The sequence below is a fragment of the Mytilus trossulus genome, chromosome 3 (genome assembly GCF_036588685.1).
Source record: "Mytilus trossulus isolate FHL-02 chromosome 3, PNRI_Mtr1.1.1.hap1, whole genome shotgun sequence".
NCBI classification, from domain to species: domain Eukaryota; kingdom Metazoa; phylum Mollusca; class Bivalvia; order Mytilida; family Mytilidae; genus Mytilus; species Mytilus trossulus.
In genome coordinates, this window is record NC_086375.1 from 15,320,567 (window position 1) to 15,334,741 (window position 14,175).

A 14,175-nucleotide genomic window follows, 5' to 3' on the forward strand; every position below is an offset into this window, starting at 1 on the left:
AGCAGGTAAGTGTAGATAGTATTAAGTATGATGGGAAAGGTCCTAACAGTATGTGTACAGCCTACCCCAGACCTGTGTTTGGGTCTCTACATGATGTCCCTAACCTGGCAGCCAGACACTGGCATACAATCATAAAAGCAGGTAAGTTTAGATATTATTAAGTATGATGGGAAGGGTCCTAACAGTATGTGTACAGCCTACCCCAGACCTGTGTTTGGATCTCTACATGATGTCCCTAACCTGGCAGCCAGACACTGGCATACAATCATAATAGCAGGTAAGTTTAGATATTATTACGTATGATGGTAAGGGTCCTAACAGTATGTGTACAGCCTACCCCAGACCTGTGTTTGGATCTCTACATGATGTCCCTAACCTGGCAGCCAGACACTGGCATACCATCATTATAGCAGGTAAGTGTAGATAGTATTAAGTATGATGGAAAAGGACCTAACAGTATGTGTACAGCCTACCCCAGACCTGTGTTTGGATCTCTACATGATGTCCCTAACCTGGCAGCCAGACACTGGCATACCATCATTATAGCAGGTAAGTGTAGATAGTATTAAGTATGATGGAAAAGGTCCTAACAGTATGTGTACAGCCTACCCCAGACCTGTGTTTGGATCTCTACATGATGTCCCTAACCTGGCAGCCAGACACTGGCATACAATCATAATAGCAGGTTAGTTTAGATGTTATTTATTGCAGGCCTTTTATGCACTGATTCTGATGAACTGCCTGTACTTTTTTTTTTTATTTATAAACATACCTCCTTATATAATGAATTAATATTTTTCTTGCAGAAAAAGTATTAAACCAGAAAACCATAAGAAGTAGAATATCCTCTCCAAGCTGTAAGTAGATATTTATATTGATTTAGATTTTTAGCATGTTGAGTTTCAGATTTCAAGACAAAATTTTTTGTCATAGGCTTATCCTTCTTTCTCTCCTAATATCTAAATAATTTCTGGATTTGAAATAGCTACATGTTCAAGTAATACAGTGGCTGCAACTGAGAGAGCAGGATCTTTTTAATTCCACCTAATGCATTAGTGTTTATTCAATCATATTTATTTTTCCATTTTCCTGTCTTTCAGTTAGTTTATAGCTATATAGTTTCTGATTTTTGTCGAGCCTTCGACTTTAGTCGAAAAAGCGAGACTAAGCGATCCTACATTCCGGCGGCGGCGGCGTCCACAAATATTTACTCTGTGGTTAAAGTTTTTGAAATTTAAATAACCATCTAAACTATACTGGATTTCATTTTTGTTTAGCCTGCGATTTACAGCAAAAGTAGGCGAGACACTGGGTTCCACGGAACCCTTACAAATTTTTCTAATAATAGGTTTTAAAATTGAGTACAAGAAATAAATCAATTAGATTTAAAGGTTATAGAATGAGAACCAACTTCTCAATATTATATATTATGAGGTATGATTGCCAATGAGACTAATATTCACCAAATACAAAATGAGGGAGATTTAAGTAACTTACTATGATAAATCACCATACATACAGTCAACACTAAATTGTCCAATTAAAATGGTAATTTTTGAAATCTCAAGAAGAGATTTTATATGAATTTATAGGGTTAAATATACTTACCATGAAATTACATTTATATTATATAGAATATGTTTGCTTTCACAACATGTTCTCATCGCAATTAACTAGGTGATTAAAAATTACATCCATGAGATGTACTCACCTACGTCATAGTTCACCTGTGTAACATACACTAGCTTTAGTTTTAATTTGTCTTTTAATTGAATAATTTCAATTAAGTGAACAAAAAACTGAATTTATTCCAGGGGTGGTGGTGGATTGTGGTAAGTATATTTAACCCTATAAATTCATATAAAATCTCTTCTTGAGATTTCAAAAATTACCATTTTATATGAATTTGGTTAAATATACTTACCATGAAATTACATTTATATTATATAGAATATTTACTGATTAACAAGCAGTATTTCATTTGGTGGAGGATAAATTCTCTCACACACATACAATTTCAACATATAAAAAATAATGTGAAATTTTTTAAAATGTAACTCCATTAAATTTTTGTAAATACGGATATTAGTAAAAACCGAAATTACTGAATTTATTATACAATGAAGCTATGCTGCATAACTATATGTATCAATGGCAAACTTTGCAGATTGTATAAATACAAGTATGCAAAATTAATAGACTTGATGTAGAGTTGTCTCAATGGCACTCACATGTATATATATACCCCATCTTTCTATATCTGATGAATAAATAATCTGCAGGTCAGTATAGAAATAATTATATTAAGGCAGTTGCTATTTGTCCGGCTAGCCGGACGAATAGTACCAGGACTATTTGTCCGGCCAATACAATGCGCATGTCACTATCATATTTGTGTGTGTGTGTAATATTATCTTCAGAAGCACCAGGGGGTAGCACATGTTTGTAATCTTTAGTGTTAAGGCCTAATCCTGTTACTAGTAATCGAAATAGTTGTTTTCTTCATTCTAGTATATAGTCTAATGTGGATAACGAATAATTAGAAGAAAAAAAATCATATACATCCCATATTTTTGATATAAGAAGAGAGAATAAATGACTTGTAAAACAAATTTGGATAGTGTTTGACTCGTGCATTTTAAGTTAATGTAAAGAGTTATGTGTAGCTAAAAAAGGTACAAAATTATTATGTCTGTAGCTGTCAAAGAGAAAAAGACCCCTTGACAAAGTTAAGTTATCCATGTTTTGAGTGAAAGGTGAGACATTTTTCTATAACCCCCCCCCCCCCAAACACACACACACATTTGTTTTTAATCTATTTACATGAGGGGGTCGGGCTGACACGATGTGCTTCTTTTCCCAAATTTCTCCTTTCTTTTTTTTCTCCTGATCCCATCTTTGCTGTCCCATGTATTTCATTACCCCACTTTTTATAATCGTACTTCTAAGATCCCCACTTCAAGCCAGTTTGTAGCCTCCATTCCCCTCCCTGATATACCACTTCGAAGGCTACTTGCAAGATTCATTTTTGGAATGTAACTATAAGCTTAATTTCAATCAGTTAGACATGCAATTGAAAGGCCTTTCTCAACTACTTTTGCTTTGAACATATTTTCCACCATATACACACGGCTATAGCGAGTCGAGTAAGTTTTGTAAAACCGATCAATTATCTTTTATTTCCCATTTTCCTTGTGATTTCAATTTTTAGAGTCCATTTTATAAGATTATATCATTCTTAGAAGTTCCTTATATCATGTTCCATTGTTAAATTCCGAAAACTATAAAATTTATCACAAATATTGATAATATCACCGTTTTCAGCCATGATCTTAAAATTGAAATTCAGTGATCAGATTACACGCGACCCCTTGCATGGTGCTTCTGAAGATAATATTACACGCACTTCCGAACGTACATTATATGACATGCGCATTACAATGGCCGGACAAATAGCCCTGGCACTATTCGTCCGGCTAGCCGGACAAATAGCCACTCCGTTATATTAAAGCTCCTTCATTATGAGCTAAATGTGTTGTAATATTTATGCAACAGTAAATAAGCATTTGTTTCTGAATAGGTTGTTCTTGTTGCTTGTACATGTACAAATCGACAAGAACTAATCCAACCTTAATTTCATTTACTTTCAACTTTGAAACTTAAGTTTATTTGGAAACATTATTACCTTTCTTTAACTTTCCATTGTTTTCTCTATATCAGAGACATATAATTCAATTTATATGTCTCTGTCTATATTAATATAATAACAGATAATATATGATTGCTGTCGTCTTTTGATAACCTGTTCAATATCATATCTTTCGAAATAAATTCTTTTCTACTTAATTAAAGAATTATAATCAATTAAAAAATATACTTTGTAAATAGGTGTCCTTAATACAATCAAAGTTTATTAAAGACTCAAACCAAAGTTGTTTCATGATTATGCTAAATCTGGATTAATCTTTAAACTTTTTTAAAGTTATAGTCCCTGAGAATTTGCTTCTCTGCTAGATATATACTACTTTTAATATTTTATAGATTAAGAATAAAATATTTTCTTCAAGAGAAGTCTTGTACTATTGTATAATGACATTTCTCTAAACTGACTAAATTTTAAAAATCTGATAAAATTTCTATGAGTGGTAGAACCTTTGAATACAATGTCTACCATTTCAACCATGAACAATATTTTTGTTTTGTATTGGACTACTCAATTGTAAAAATACAGAAATGGATAAATCAGTGGAAAAGTTTCAGTATACATGTTTCCATTGATATACTGCTTCCACAGAACATTTGGATGTTGAACTGAATTAAAGCCATGATTGTTGTCCTTATAAATCCAAAAAGAATGCTAACAGATGATTTTCTCCAGCTATGAAAAATCTGTCTAAAATAAAATGTTTTGATATTTCTAATTAACATTTCACAACGGTTAACTTTCTAGAATATCTTGCCATGTACACAGTTCCAAATTTAAAGAAACAAAAATTTGACATAATGAACAACTCTTGTATGTTGCTCTTGACAATTGTTTATATTAATTTCAGAAATTATTTCGCTATCAGAAATACTTAAATGCAACTTGTCAAATATAGTTCTATTTGTATTTAAAGAAAAACACTTGTTTGACAAAATGGAAAACACTTGTACTAACTTGCAGTATCCTAAGTGTTCTTAGTTATTTCAGAAATGGTTTCACTATCAAAAATGCTCATTTTATTTCTGTTTTGGTTCACCTCATCTGAATCCTATACATTCTGATATGATTCAATATATATAAACCAAACAACTTTTTGTAGTATTTTGTGACTTCAACCCAGCCATTTGGTTAACTTAGTCACTCAGAAGAATTTTGCATTTGTCCCCAGATTTGGAAAAAAAAAAAAAAAAAAATTAATGTGATTTAAATAATCACATCTTTCAAAACAATATTGAATCAAAATTCAAAGTAATTGTTAAAAATAAACACATTTCAATTTTGTGTAGCATATTCTTGCATTAGATACTAACTCTATGCTATATATTTATATAATTCTGGCTGGTAATATGGAAATTGAAAAGTGAATAATTACCATCAATTCCGAAATTAAAATCACATGCATTCGGAAAACCTTCCTGCATGTAGATAATACACAACTTGACTTTGACCAGACTAGATTTTTGTATCTTTATGCTAATAATGAGCAAAAATAAACAGTGACATTTTAATATTTAGGTATAATATTAAGAAAATGTCTCGTATTTGATTTGATATAATCATGGAATTATCATACTATATTTTACTTCCATGTACTATTCTTAGACAATTGAAAGCTATTTGCTAACTATTAATCAGTCTTTTGAATAAATTGCTTTTCCTACATTTTGCTGTTAGATTAACTGCTTCTACAATGGTGCTAAAATTTGAGAACCAATTGAAAAGTATATATATTATATGTTTATATTGGTATATATCATGTGTTACTAAAAAAAAACCTCTTTTTTTTTTTTTTTTTTTCTGCTTTTGACGTAAAGACTGACTAAATAAAAGGTTTATATAAAGAGCTGTATAATAGATAGTTTCAAATCTTGAGAACTACTTCTATTTCCTAGATCATGTCTAGCATTTTAAATAAATCCGGCATCCACAATGCCTAAATCTTATTTATTTATTTACCAATATTTTACTAATTTTTTTACAAGATCTAAATTAAAGATAATCTTGTTTCTATAAATCAGCATACTTGAGTCCTCTATACTTCAGAATTCTGAATCAATATTTAACTCTAGGAAAAACAATGTGTAGCCATTGCATAAACTGTTGGGTTCTACCAATCTCACATTAAGAATAAAACAGACCCAATGAATGAATCCTTATAGCAGAAACTTGCCCATCTGTTGGCATTGCTTAGAAAACTTAAGATGTAGATTATTAGGCATAATTTTCTATCTTTAAAAGAGCATCCAAACTCCTTTTGCTTTCATGATTGGAAGATACATATATGTATATTTTGACAGTGATTCCCATATAGCGAGGATAAGATAGTCTCTTAAGTCTTATGTTATCACCTCTTTTTTTGTGTACTCAAAACAAAACAGAATTGGTACATATTATATTATATGCATTGGCAATGTACACTCTGAATTATGTAATCAATATATAAGCCATTACCTTGAATGAGTCTTTGTGAAATGCATCATGACATCCCCTAAACTCTTTATTCAATAGACAATCTAATGTTTACATAAAAACATATAAAAGCCTTTGTTTCCTTACTGCCGACAAAAACAAACAATTGGTTATAGCAGTTCATACTTATAATATTCATGTTGTTCTTGTCATAAGTAAACTGACCATGAATTTTAATATTAGTAAAAAGAGTTGTCACAAGCTATCAACTGTATTTAGAACAGTGCTCCATTCTTACTGTCTCCATGTCTGTTAGAGCATTGGAGAATTATTTATCAGTAAAAAATAATTAAATATTTACAGCAATTTGCTGTTCTGGAAAAATATTTCAGGCTTCTAAGAATTATACTGTCCTGATTTAAACTGGACATATTTAAAAGAAGTATGTATTGGTATGCTTAAACTGCAATCACATTTGTATTGTACTAGATAACAATGTATTATTTTAGTGTCTTTAATATCTGTCTTGACTATTTCCCGACACTTGTTCAATATATTATCAATATGAGCAAATATGTTAATTGACTAAACTGTTGGTTCATCACAAAAAACAATGCGCAACCATATATTAGCTATGCTTGTGTTGTTGTTTTAAAATATAATAAAAAGTAGACATAATTTTCCCTGGGTGGAAGGATGTCTAGAAAAATCAGATAGACTTGTACTTAAATTCACTAGTCTGATTCTAATTTATTTTATTTGCAACAATCATCCACGTGCAATTCTATGCTCAATAAATATCAATGTGCAATCAATAAATAGTTATAATGATTTAATTTTATGTAAGACATGTAAGATATCAAATCTGTATTTTATTAGAATGAAAGCAACTTACAGATTCTAAATCATGCATGTTGTTCTAGTTCCTATGTTTCCTGTATGAAACATGTCAACATTAATCAAATAGACTTGGGCAAAATCCCTATTCTATTTTAATTCTATAGTGATCCATTGAGCACGTTTTATTTTCAATAAATATGGTTTATGTTCCCTGAATGGAAGGTTAACCAAATAAACATCATCAGTTGTGGGCAAAATCCCTATTCTGATTGTGATGTATTTATCAACTGTTAAAACATTATCACTGTTGGTCTACGCTCCCTGTATGAAACGTTTTCCAAATAAAACAATCAGAAATGGGCAGATTCCCTTTTCTGATTGAAATTTATTGAACCAATTAAGGTTCTAGTCACAATAGTGGTATACGCTCCCATACGGACGTTATCCACATTAAAATAATCAGATCTGGTCAAAATACCTATTCTGATTCAAAAGTTATGTGTTTACACAGTCTCGTGTACCAGGTGTACACGTAACAGACTGCAAATTGTAAACAAGTGACAATAGTGGTATACGCTCCCATACGGACGTTTTCCACATGAAAAACAATCAGATCTGGTCAAAATACCTATTCTGATTTTAATATAGTGATGTGTTTACACAGTCTCGTGTACAGACTGCAAATTGTAAACAATCGACTTTATCCAAACTTTACACTGGACCCGTTTCGTAGCATTGCTCTAATGCAGTGAAAAATCCGGTCAGCTGAGCGTGAAAAAAGAAATAAACATCCGTTTAAAAATATATCTTTTTTAAAAACGTAGTACTCACGTAACATGTCCGATTTTGACAGCTAAATTCTGCCTTTCCTCGGACCCGATTTAATGTTTGAAAATGGCGGCTAAACAAAGGTCATTTTCTATGTCGTCGTATTTCCAGACTCGTAAGCTGTAAAAATGACGAAAACTTGCATATCAGAAACTTGGCAGAAGTTCTGTATTCTGATTCACATTAAATCAATCGTATACCGATATTCCGAAAACAAATAATGTCTTTTATAAAACATAAGGATTTTCAACAGTAAACTGTTAAGAATCCTTGCCGACGAGAAACATGCGTTCTCTTGAACGCAAAAATTAAAACTAAAGCTAGTGTATGTTACACAGGTGAACTATGACGTAGGTGAGTACATCTCATGGATGTAATTTTTAATCACCTAGTTAATTGCGATGAGAACATGTTGTGAAAGCAAACATATTCTATATAATATAAATGTAATTTCATGGTAAGTATATTTAACCAAATTCATATAAAATCACTTTACTTGTTAACACTTGCATTGAATATATTATTGATTACATTTTATCATATTGTAATTAATTTATAAAAATGTAGTATATAGATGTACACTCTCTCTTTCATTTCTTACTAACAGCCCCAAAAGATAAATGTAAGTACTTCTGATTGATTTAACATCACTTAATAACAAGTTGATATATGATGTGTTGTTTTATATACAAATTGATTGTTGTTATCAAAGTTATATGTGGAATAAGGCTATTATAAGGATAAAACATTATAATCTAGGTGTTTCAGCTAAATATCACCCTAACTGGTGAATTTTCACTTAGATGCTAGTGATTGTAAGTGATTTACTCTGATCACTCTGATTTTTTTCTTTTTTGTAGTAATATTAAACCTGAAGAACATTTATTTGTATCTAATTAATTGTATGTGTGCTGTATATAAACACACAGTTTTTTTGGTGGATGAGGGAATAGGTATTTTTCAATATGATATAATTTGAATTTTGTGTTATTTCCCTTGATTTGATTAAAACATTTGCTTCTGGAAAGTCTAATAAAACAGTCTTTGTAGATCATAGTGGAAAAATATACAGACATAATTTTTTTGTAACATACTTGGGAAAGAAACTTTTTCTAAAGTTTGGTGGTCAGTTAAACAAGGAATTTGTATGTCTTGGTCTCAAACATAATTGTAAAGGGAAATAACTCTTAATTAAACTGTGTCAATGGAGAATTATTTATACTGGCAACACTACTTGGTGTATAAAGATAAGTAAAGGAGCCAGAATCATATTAGTTTTCAAAAATAAAAGATTTTCAAGATTACGCATTGCATCTCTGAGATAAAATAACATAATTTTAAATGACTGTTACTTTTGCTTCTGAAATATGTTTATTGATTATACTTTAAAAAAAATTGTTTTGTATTTTTATATGCTGGAAATGGTTTTATGAAATATTTATGAGTTTGGAAATTGAAATGGAAACATTTGAAATTCAATAGTTGTTACTTTTAACTCCCACACCTAAAATTTAACAAATATGTATTAATAAAAACTGCAATGTCATAATTTAAAAACATGATATGCATGGATCAGTTTTACAGCAGATACCATTTACATGTTTTAAAACAAGATTTTATTGTTAATAATTTATTTTGTTGAGATATATATGAGAATTTAAGGTGTTGACAAATTAAATTCTGATTTGATACTACTTTAACCACTCCTCCATTGTGGCCCTAACACAGATGAGAGCTTCTTAGATATGGTTGACAATTGTTTTAAAGTATATACTATGTTGTCAAATTTTTAATGCCCCAATTTTGGGCATTATGTTTTCTGGTATGTGCGTCTGTTTGTCTGCTCATCCATTTGTCTTTCCTTTCGTCTGTCACGCTTCAGGTTAAAGTTTTTGGTCGAGGTAATTTTTAATTGAACTTGAAACTATAGTAAACATGTATCCTTTGATATGATCTTTCTAATTTTAATGCCAAATTAAAGGTTTTATCCCAATTTCACGGTCCACTGAAAATAGAAAATGATTTGCGTATGGGGCAATCCGTGTACTTGGGACACATTCTTGTTTTTTTAAAACAGCAGAGCGTAGTAGTTTCAAAAGTCCCCCAAATAGCCTCTATTTTTATCTAAAAGTTCATTTAATTGTAATAAACTAATTCTTTCACAATGAATCACAGTTAAAACAGTGACTTAATATAAGATATGTTAATTTTTAAAATTAGAAACATTCCTTAAATGAAGTCACAATAAGCATCAATTAAAAATTTGCATCAAATTTATTGAAAGAAAGGCCAAAAACACATGGTTTTTCAGGATCAGAAACATATAGAGAATGCATCCCTTTGAAAGATCTTTAAACATTATATTTGTTAAACAAATATTATGTTTGTCAAATCCTGTGTTATCATACCCGTAGCCAGGGGGTTCAGGGGGTTCAGAAGAACCCCCCCTTGAAAACAAATAAGCATTGTTAAATTCAATGTTCTGTTCAAATTGTGACTGTTAAAGTCGAGTTTGTGAGTCAAACGAACCCCCCCCCCCCCCTTGGAAATTCCTGGCTACAGGCCTGGTTATATATGTATCCTAGATATGAATTTAGAAATCTAGGAGATTTTTTCAAATTCCACTGAAATCTCTATTTTTGACCAGTTTTTGATTCACTATTATTTATGGCCCTGGTACCTTATCCAGATTTGGATAATATAATATCAACTCTTCAACCTTCATATGTCGGTTTTTGTTTTTCATATATTATGGCATTGAGCATTGCAGAAGATACAGTAATTGTCTTAAAATATGTATCTGCACGTTGCAGTAATTTAATCTTTTTCCAGGACAAATTTTTACCGTTCAATATTTGTAATCCCATTTGCCTTGAACTTATATTTTTTTAGATATAACCGAGATATTAATAACAAGTGTTTACCTTTAAAGTATCAAGATAAAATAACATAAGTTATTGATCTATGTATTCGATAAAAGATTTTTCTGTTTCTTTCAATGTCTTCCATGCATTTTATAAGATTATACATATTTAATGTTTCAATCTTTATAATTCAAAGTCAAAATTGGATCTTTTAACAACTCATCCAACTGTTGAAAGATGCAAAATTAGTTTCAAATTGAAAAAAAAAGATAAATAAATTGATTTTTAAAACGTGTACTATTTACATTAGAAACCGAGCGTAAATATTATATGCTTATAATATTAGATAAATGTGTTATCTGTTCAGGAGCTTCAAATTATTTTAACATTATCTTAAGGTAAGGATTAGAGTGGGTTAGGGAAAGGGAAAGGGATAGGGCTGTACTAAATTGGTCCTTAATTGTACTTTGAGAATACAGGGAATTGATTTTGTTTTTTAACGATTTTTGTCTTTTTTGTGACTCTTGAAGTGATGTTTAAGATTCTCTATTTTGAGAATCAGTGGCATCAACAATTGTTAAAAAGTTTGTGATTAGGTTTAACATATACTAGAATGATATTTCTCTGTGTTAACATTTTATTTTAAACTTAAAATTAGTTAAATTGAAGAATTTAATATTTTTTTCTTCCAATAAAGTGTTTTTATTAATGAATAAAAGAAATGTTATATAAAGGTCGAGGATGAACACAGATGCGACCACTTTCATCTTTGACAAAAACCATATGAAAAGTGACAGTTTTTGGCATACTTGATATATTTTTCATATTTAAGCTTGAATCAGAGCGTTTTTTATGAGTGAATAAGTTAAAATCTTTCACAAAAAAGAATTGAATCAATTGAAATAGACATTTAACGGTTTAAAAAGGGTTCAAAATCTTTCGTCAGATGAACTTAAAATTTGAGGCCAAAACCGGCCCTTACCGAACCTACTCCTTTTGGTGGTCAAAACCTTAGGAACACCACTTTAAGAAAACTCTGCTATTTTCAAAGTATATAATACATTGAAATAAAATCAATATCATAAATATAAAAAAACATTATGAAATTCAAAACCAGGAAATTGGAAACTACTGCAATTAAGAAAGGTAGAGTATAGGCTGAATATTTAATTAGTTTGAGTGTTTGTTATAATTCATTGCACACGTTGGTTTAATTTTTTTTATTTATTTTGTGTTTACAAAATATTTACTTCTGTTTGTAATGTTTACATGGTTAATGTTTTTGTTTGTATTGAAGCTAAACAAACTTTAACGATTGTATTGAAGCTAAACAAACTTTAACGATAATTACCGGTAGCTCTTTTTTTTTAAAGATAATTTTAAAGTTTGTCTTAATTGTAGCTCTCTTTTTCCTATAGGTTTAAAAAATAAAAAAGGTAAGAAAAATAGGATGGACAGGATTTTAAAAAAATGCATGTTTCGTTGACAGTGAGTTGTGCATCTTAAGGTGAACTTTTTAGAATGATTAAATTGAAAGGTTATTAAGGGAAGAGTGTTGAAGAAAAGTTAGATGGGTTTAGAATCTGCAACTGTGTTGAGTTTTTGTCCGTTTTTTTTTTTACATATGTATATTATTATTACAACGTTCATAACATTATATCTCAATGTATTTAAATCAAATTTTGTATATTAATTATAATGATTTATGTTTGACATTTTAGTGATTGAACCATTTATTTATAAGAAATACTTGATGATAAAAAGTGAAAATTAAGAAATTGAATGTTTTAAAAGTTATACAAAATTTTTAAGTTTGTCCCTTGTAAACAGGTTTGGTCAAGTGAAGGTGAATTTTGAATGAACTAATCAGTTACTATGATGACTAATTACATGTATCTGTTAGCAAAGATAGTTTTCCATTGACCTAATTTCAGTTGGAGTTATTCCCCTTTGTTGCATATAAGAACGCAAACAGTTTGTTTAACAAATTTAAACATGTGACATGTGGTAAAAACAGTTGATTTTTGAAGGAAAACAAATCACAATCTGGCTTATTAATGCCTTCAAACTGGGTGACCATGGGTTATAACTCTTATCTTGAATTTGGTCAATTGAAAACTTGCTATAATGTCTTCAAAAAAGTATCAATTAAAAAATAAGAATTAAGTAACTTTAACCCTGTCCACCCTCATTAATGCATGTTGCTGTCGCATTTTGGAAGCATGTGGCTAGGTTGTGTTATAAAAGTACAGTGAAAACTAACTCCCAGCATGCATTGCTTATATAATCTATAATTTATGGCATTCAGCATAAATTTTATTCAAGCTTAACTAGAAAAATTCAGCAGCATTGCGATTCTCTGTGGTGCTTCATGGCATTCTAACTGTGTGTGTAATGCAAACTAGATTGAGAACAAAATGTGTTAAACTATCTGTACTAGGGGAGATAACTCTACATTAATTGTATGTTTCACTTGTCAGTAGTAGTCAGTTGTTTGTTGATTTTTTTGAAACATCACAACCTTATTGGTAAAAGTGTCCATGATTTTAAAATTTTCACTATATGTATTCCTTTATAAACATATTTTAAAAATATAGAAATTTGAAAAAAATTAACATAAGAAAAAGAAAAAAAGTATTAAGTTTTCTCTGATCATTTGACTGTTTTGTTGAAGCTTGTATTTTGTGAAGTAGATGTACTTGTGTATTATTTTATTTTCTACACAAAATTTAATTTTTATCATTAACATTGAACTCTAAAAGTGAAGCTATTGCAAAAAGAAATGGATTTTTTTTGTAAACAGAAAAAGTCCTAGTCAAAGATGAAGAAGTAAATAGGTTACACTATGAAAAATGAAGTTCTAGACAATATTAAAAATGCAATTTTGATGGAAGTTATAGGGTTACCTTAAATCAGACACGGCTGCTCAGAAACATAATGAAAACATTTTCTATATTTGACATTGTCAATACGAACCAATCTAGATATGGGATCTATTTCAATGAGCTAGCAATCTTTTAACACATATAACTATATTTATTATTAGTCAATTTGAGGTCAACATACAGTTTCTTTAACTGTATTTTTTTTAAATCTTCAGCTAGTCTACCTGAATACTGCAATGGTGTATTTACATACCAAAAAGAATGGGTTGACTTCTTTATAATCAATCCATCCTACTAATTAAACTATAAGATTGTAGAAAGGGATGTGGAAAATAAAATACTTGCTGATTTATGCATTCCTGCTGATATGTGTTTTGAAATGCTGAATTTTATATCTTGCGTTTCAAACTTTGTCCTTGTACATCATGAATTCCAGAATTTTATATTTCATGTTTCATTGTCAATTAGTTGATTATATCATATTTATTGAAACATTAATTTCATTTCAGTTTAACAAGTGGTACCTTACAGTTTTAGATTCAGACTTGGTCTTATGATGGATTAAATATTTAGACTGTATACTTACTAAGTTTCAGGGTTTACACTTTTGTTTTTAAATAATATCTTATTCAATGAAAACTGT

General features: G+C 30.0%; 2 protein-coding genes across 7 annotated transcripts in view; both read left to right on the forward strand.

Annotated features, from left to right (window-relative positions):
• The window catches only part of LOC134710441 (serine/threonine-protein kinase Nek9-like), a 63,481-nt gene extending 63,054 nt beyond the window's left edge, over positions 1-427 (forward strand). Inside the window, exon 19 of the mRNA XM_063570800.1 lies at positions 333-427. Coding sequence (XP_063426870.1) covers positions 333-427 — 95 coding nt within the window. The remainder of the gene's footprint in view (positions 1-332) is intronic.
• A 14-nt stretch (positions 428-441) lies between these two features.
• The window catches only part of LOC134710238 (serine/threonine-protein kinase Nek9-like), a 29,910-nt gene continuing 16,176 nt past the window's right edge, over positions 442-14,175 (forward strand). The window contains exons 1-4 of one of the 6 annotated variants that reach the window (XM_063570505.1): positions 442-549; positions 807-857; positions 8,391-8,405; positions 12,066-12,083. In XM_063570505.1, the coding sequence (XP_063426575.1) occupies positions 459-549; positions 807-857; positions 8,391-8,405; positions 12,066-12,083 (175 nt within the window). In that variant the 5' untranslated portion in view covers positions 442-458. Of the gene's footprint in view, positions 550-572; positions 686-806; positions 858-8,390; positions 8,406-12,065; positions 12,084-14,175 lie in introns of those variants that run through there. The other 5 variants (XM_063570504.1, XM_063570506.1, XM_063570507.1 and 2 more) reach the window with 5 other exon arrangements.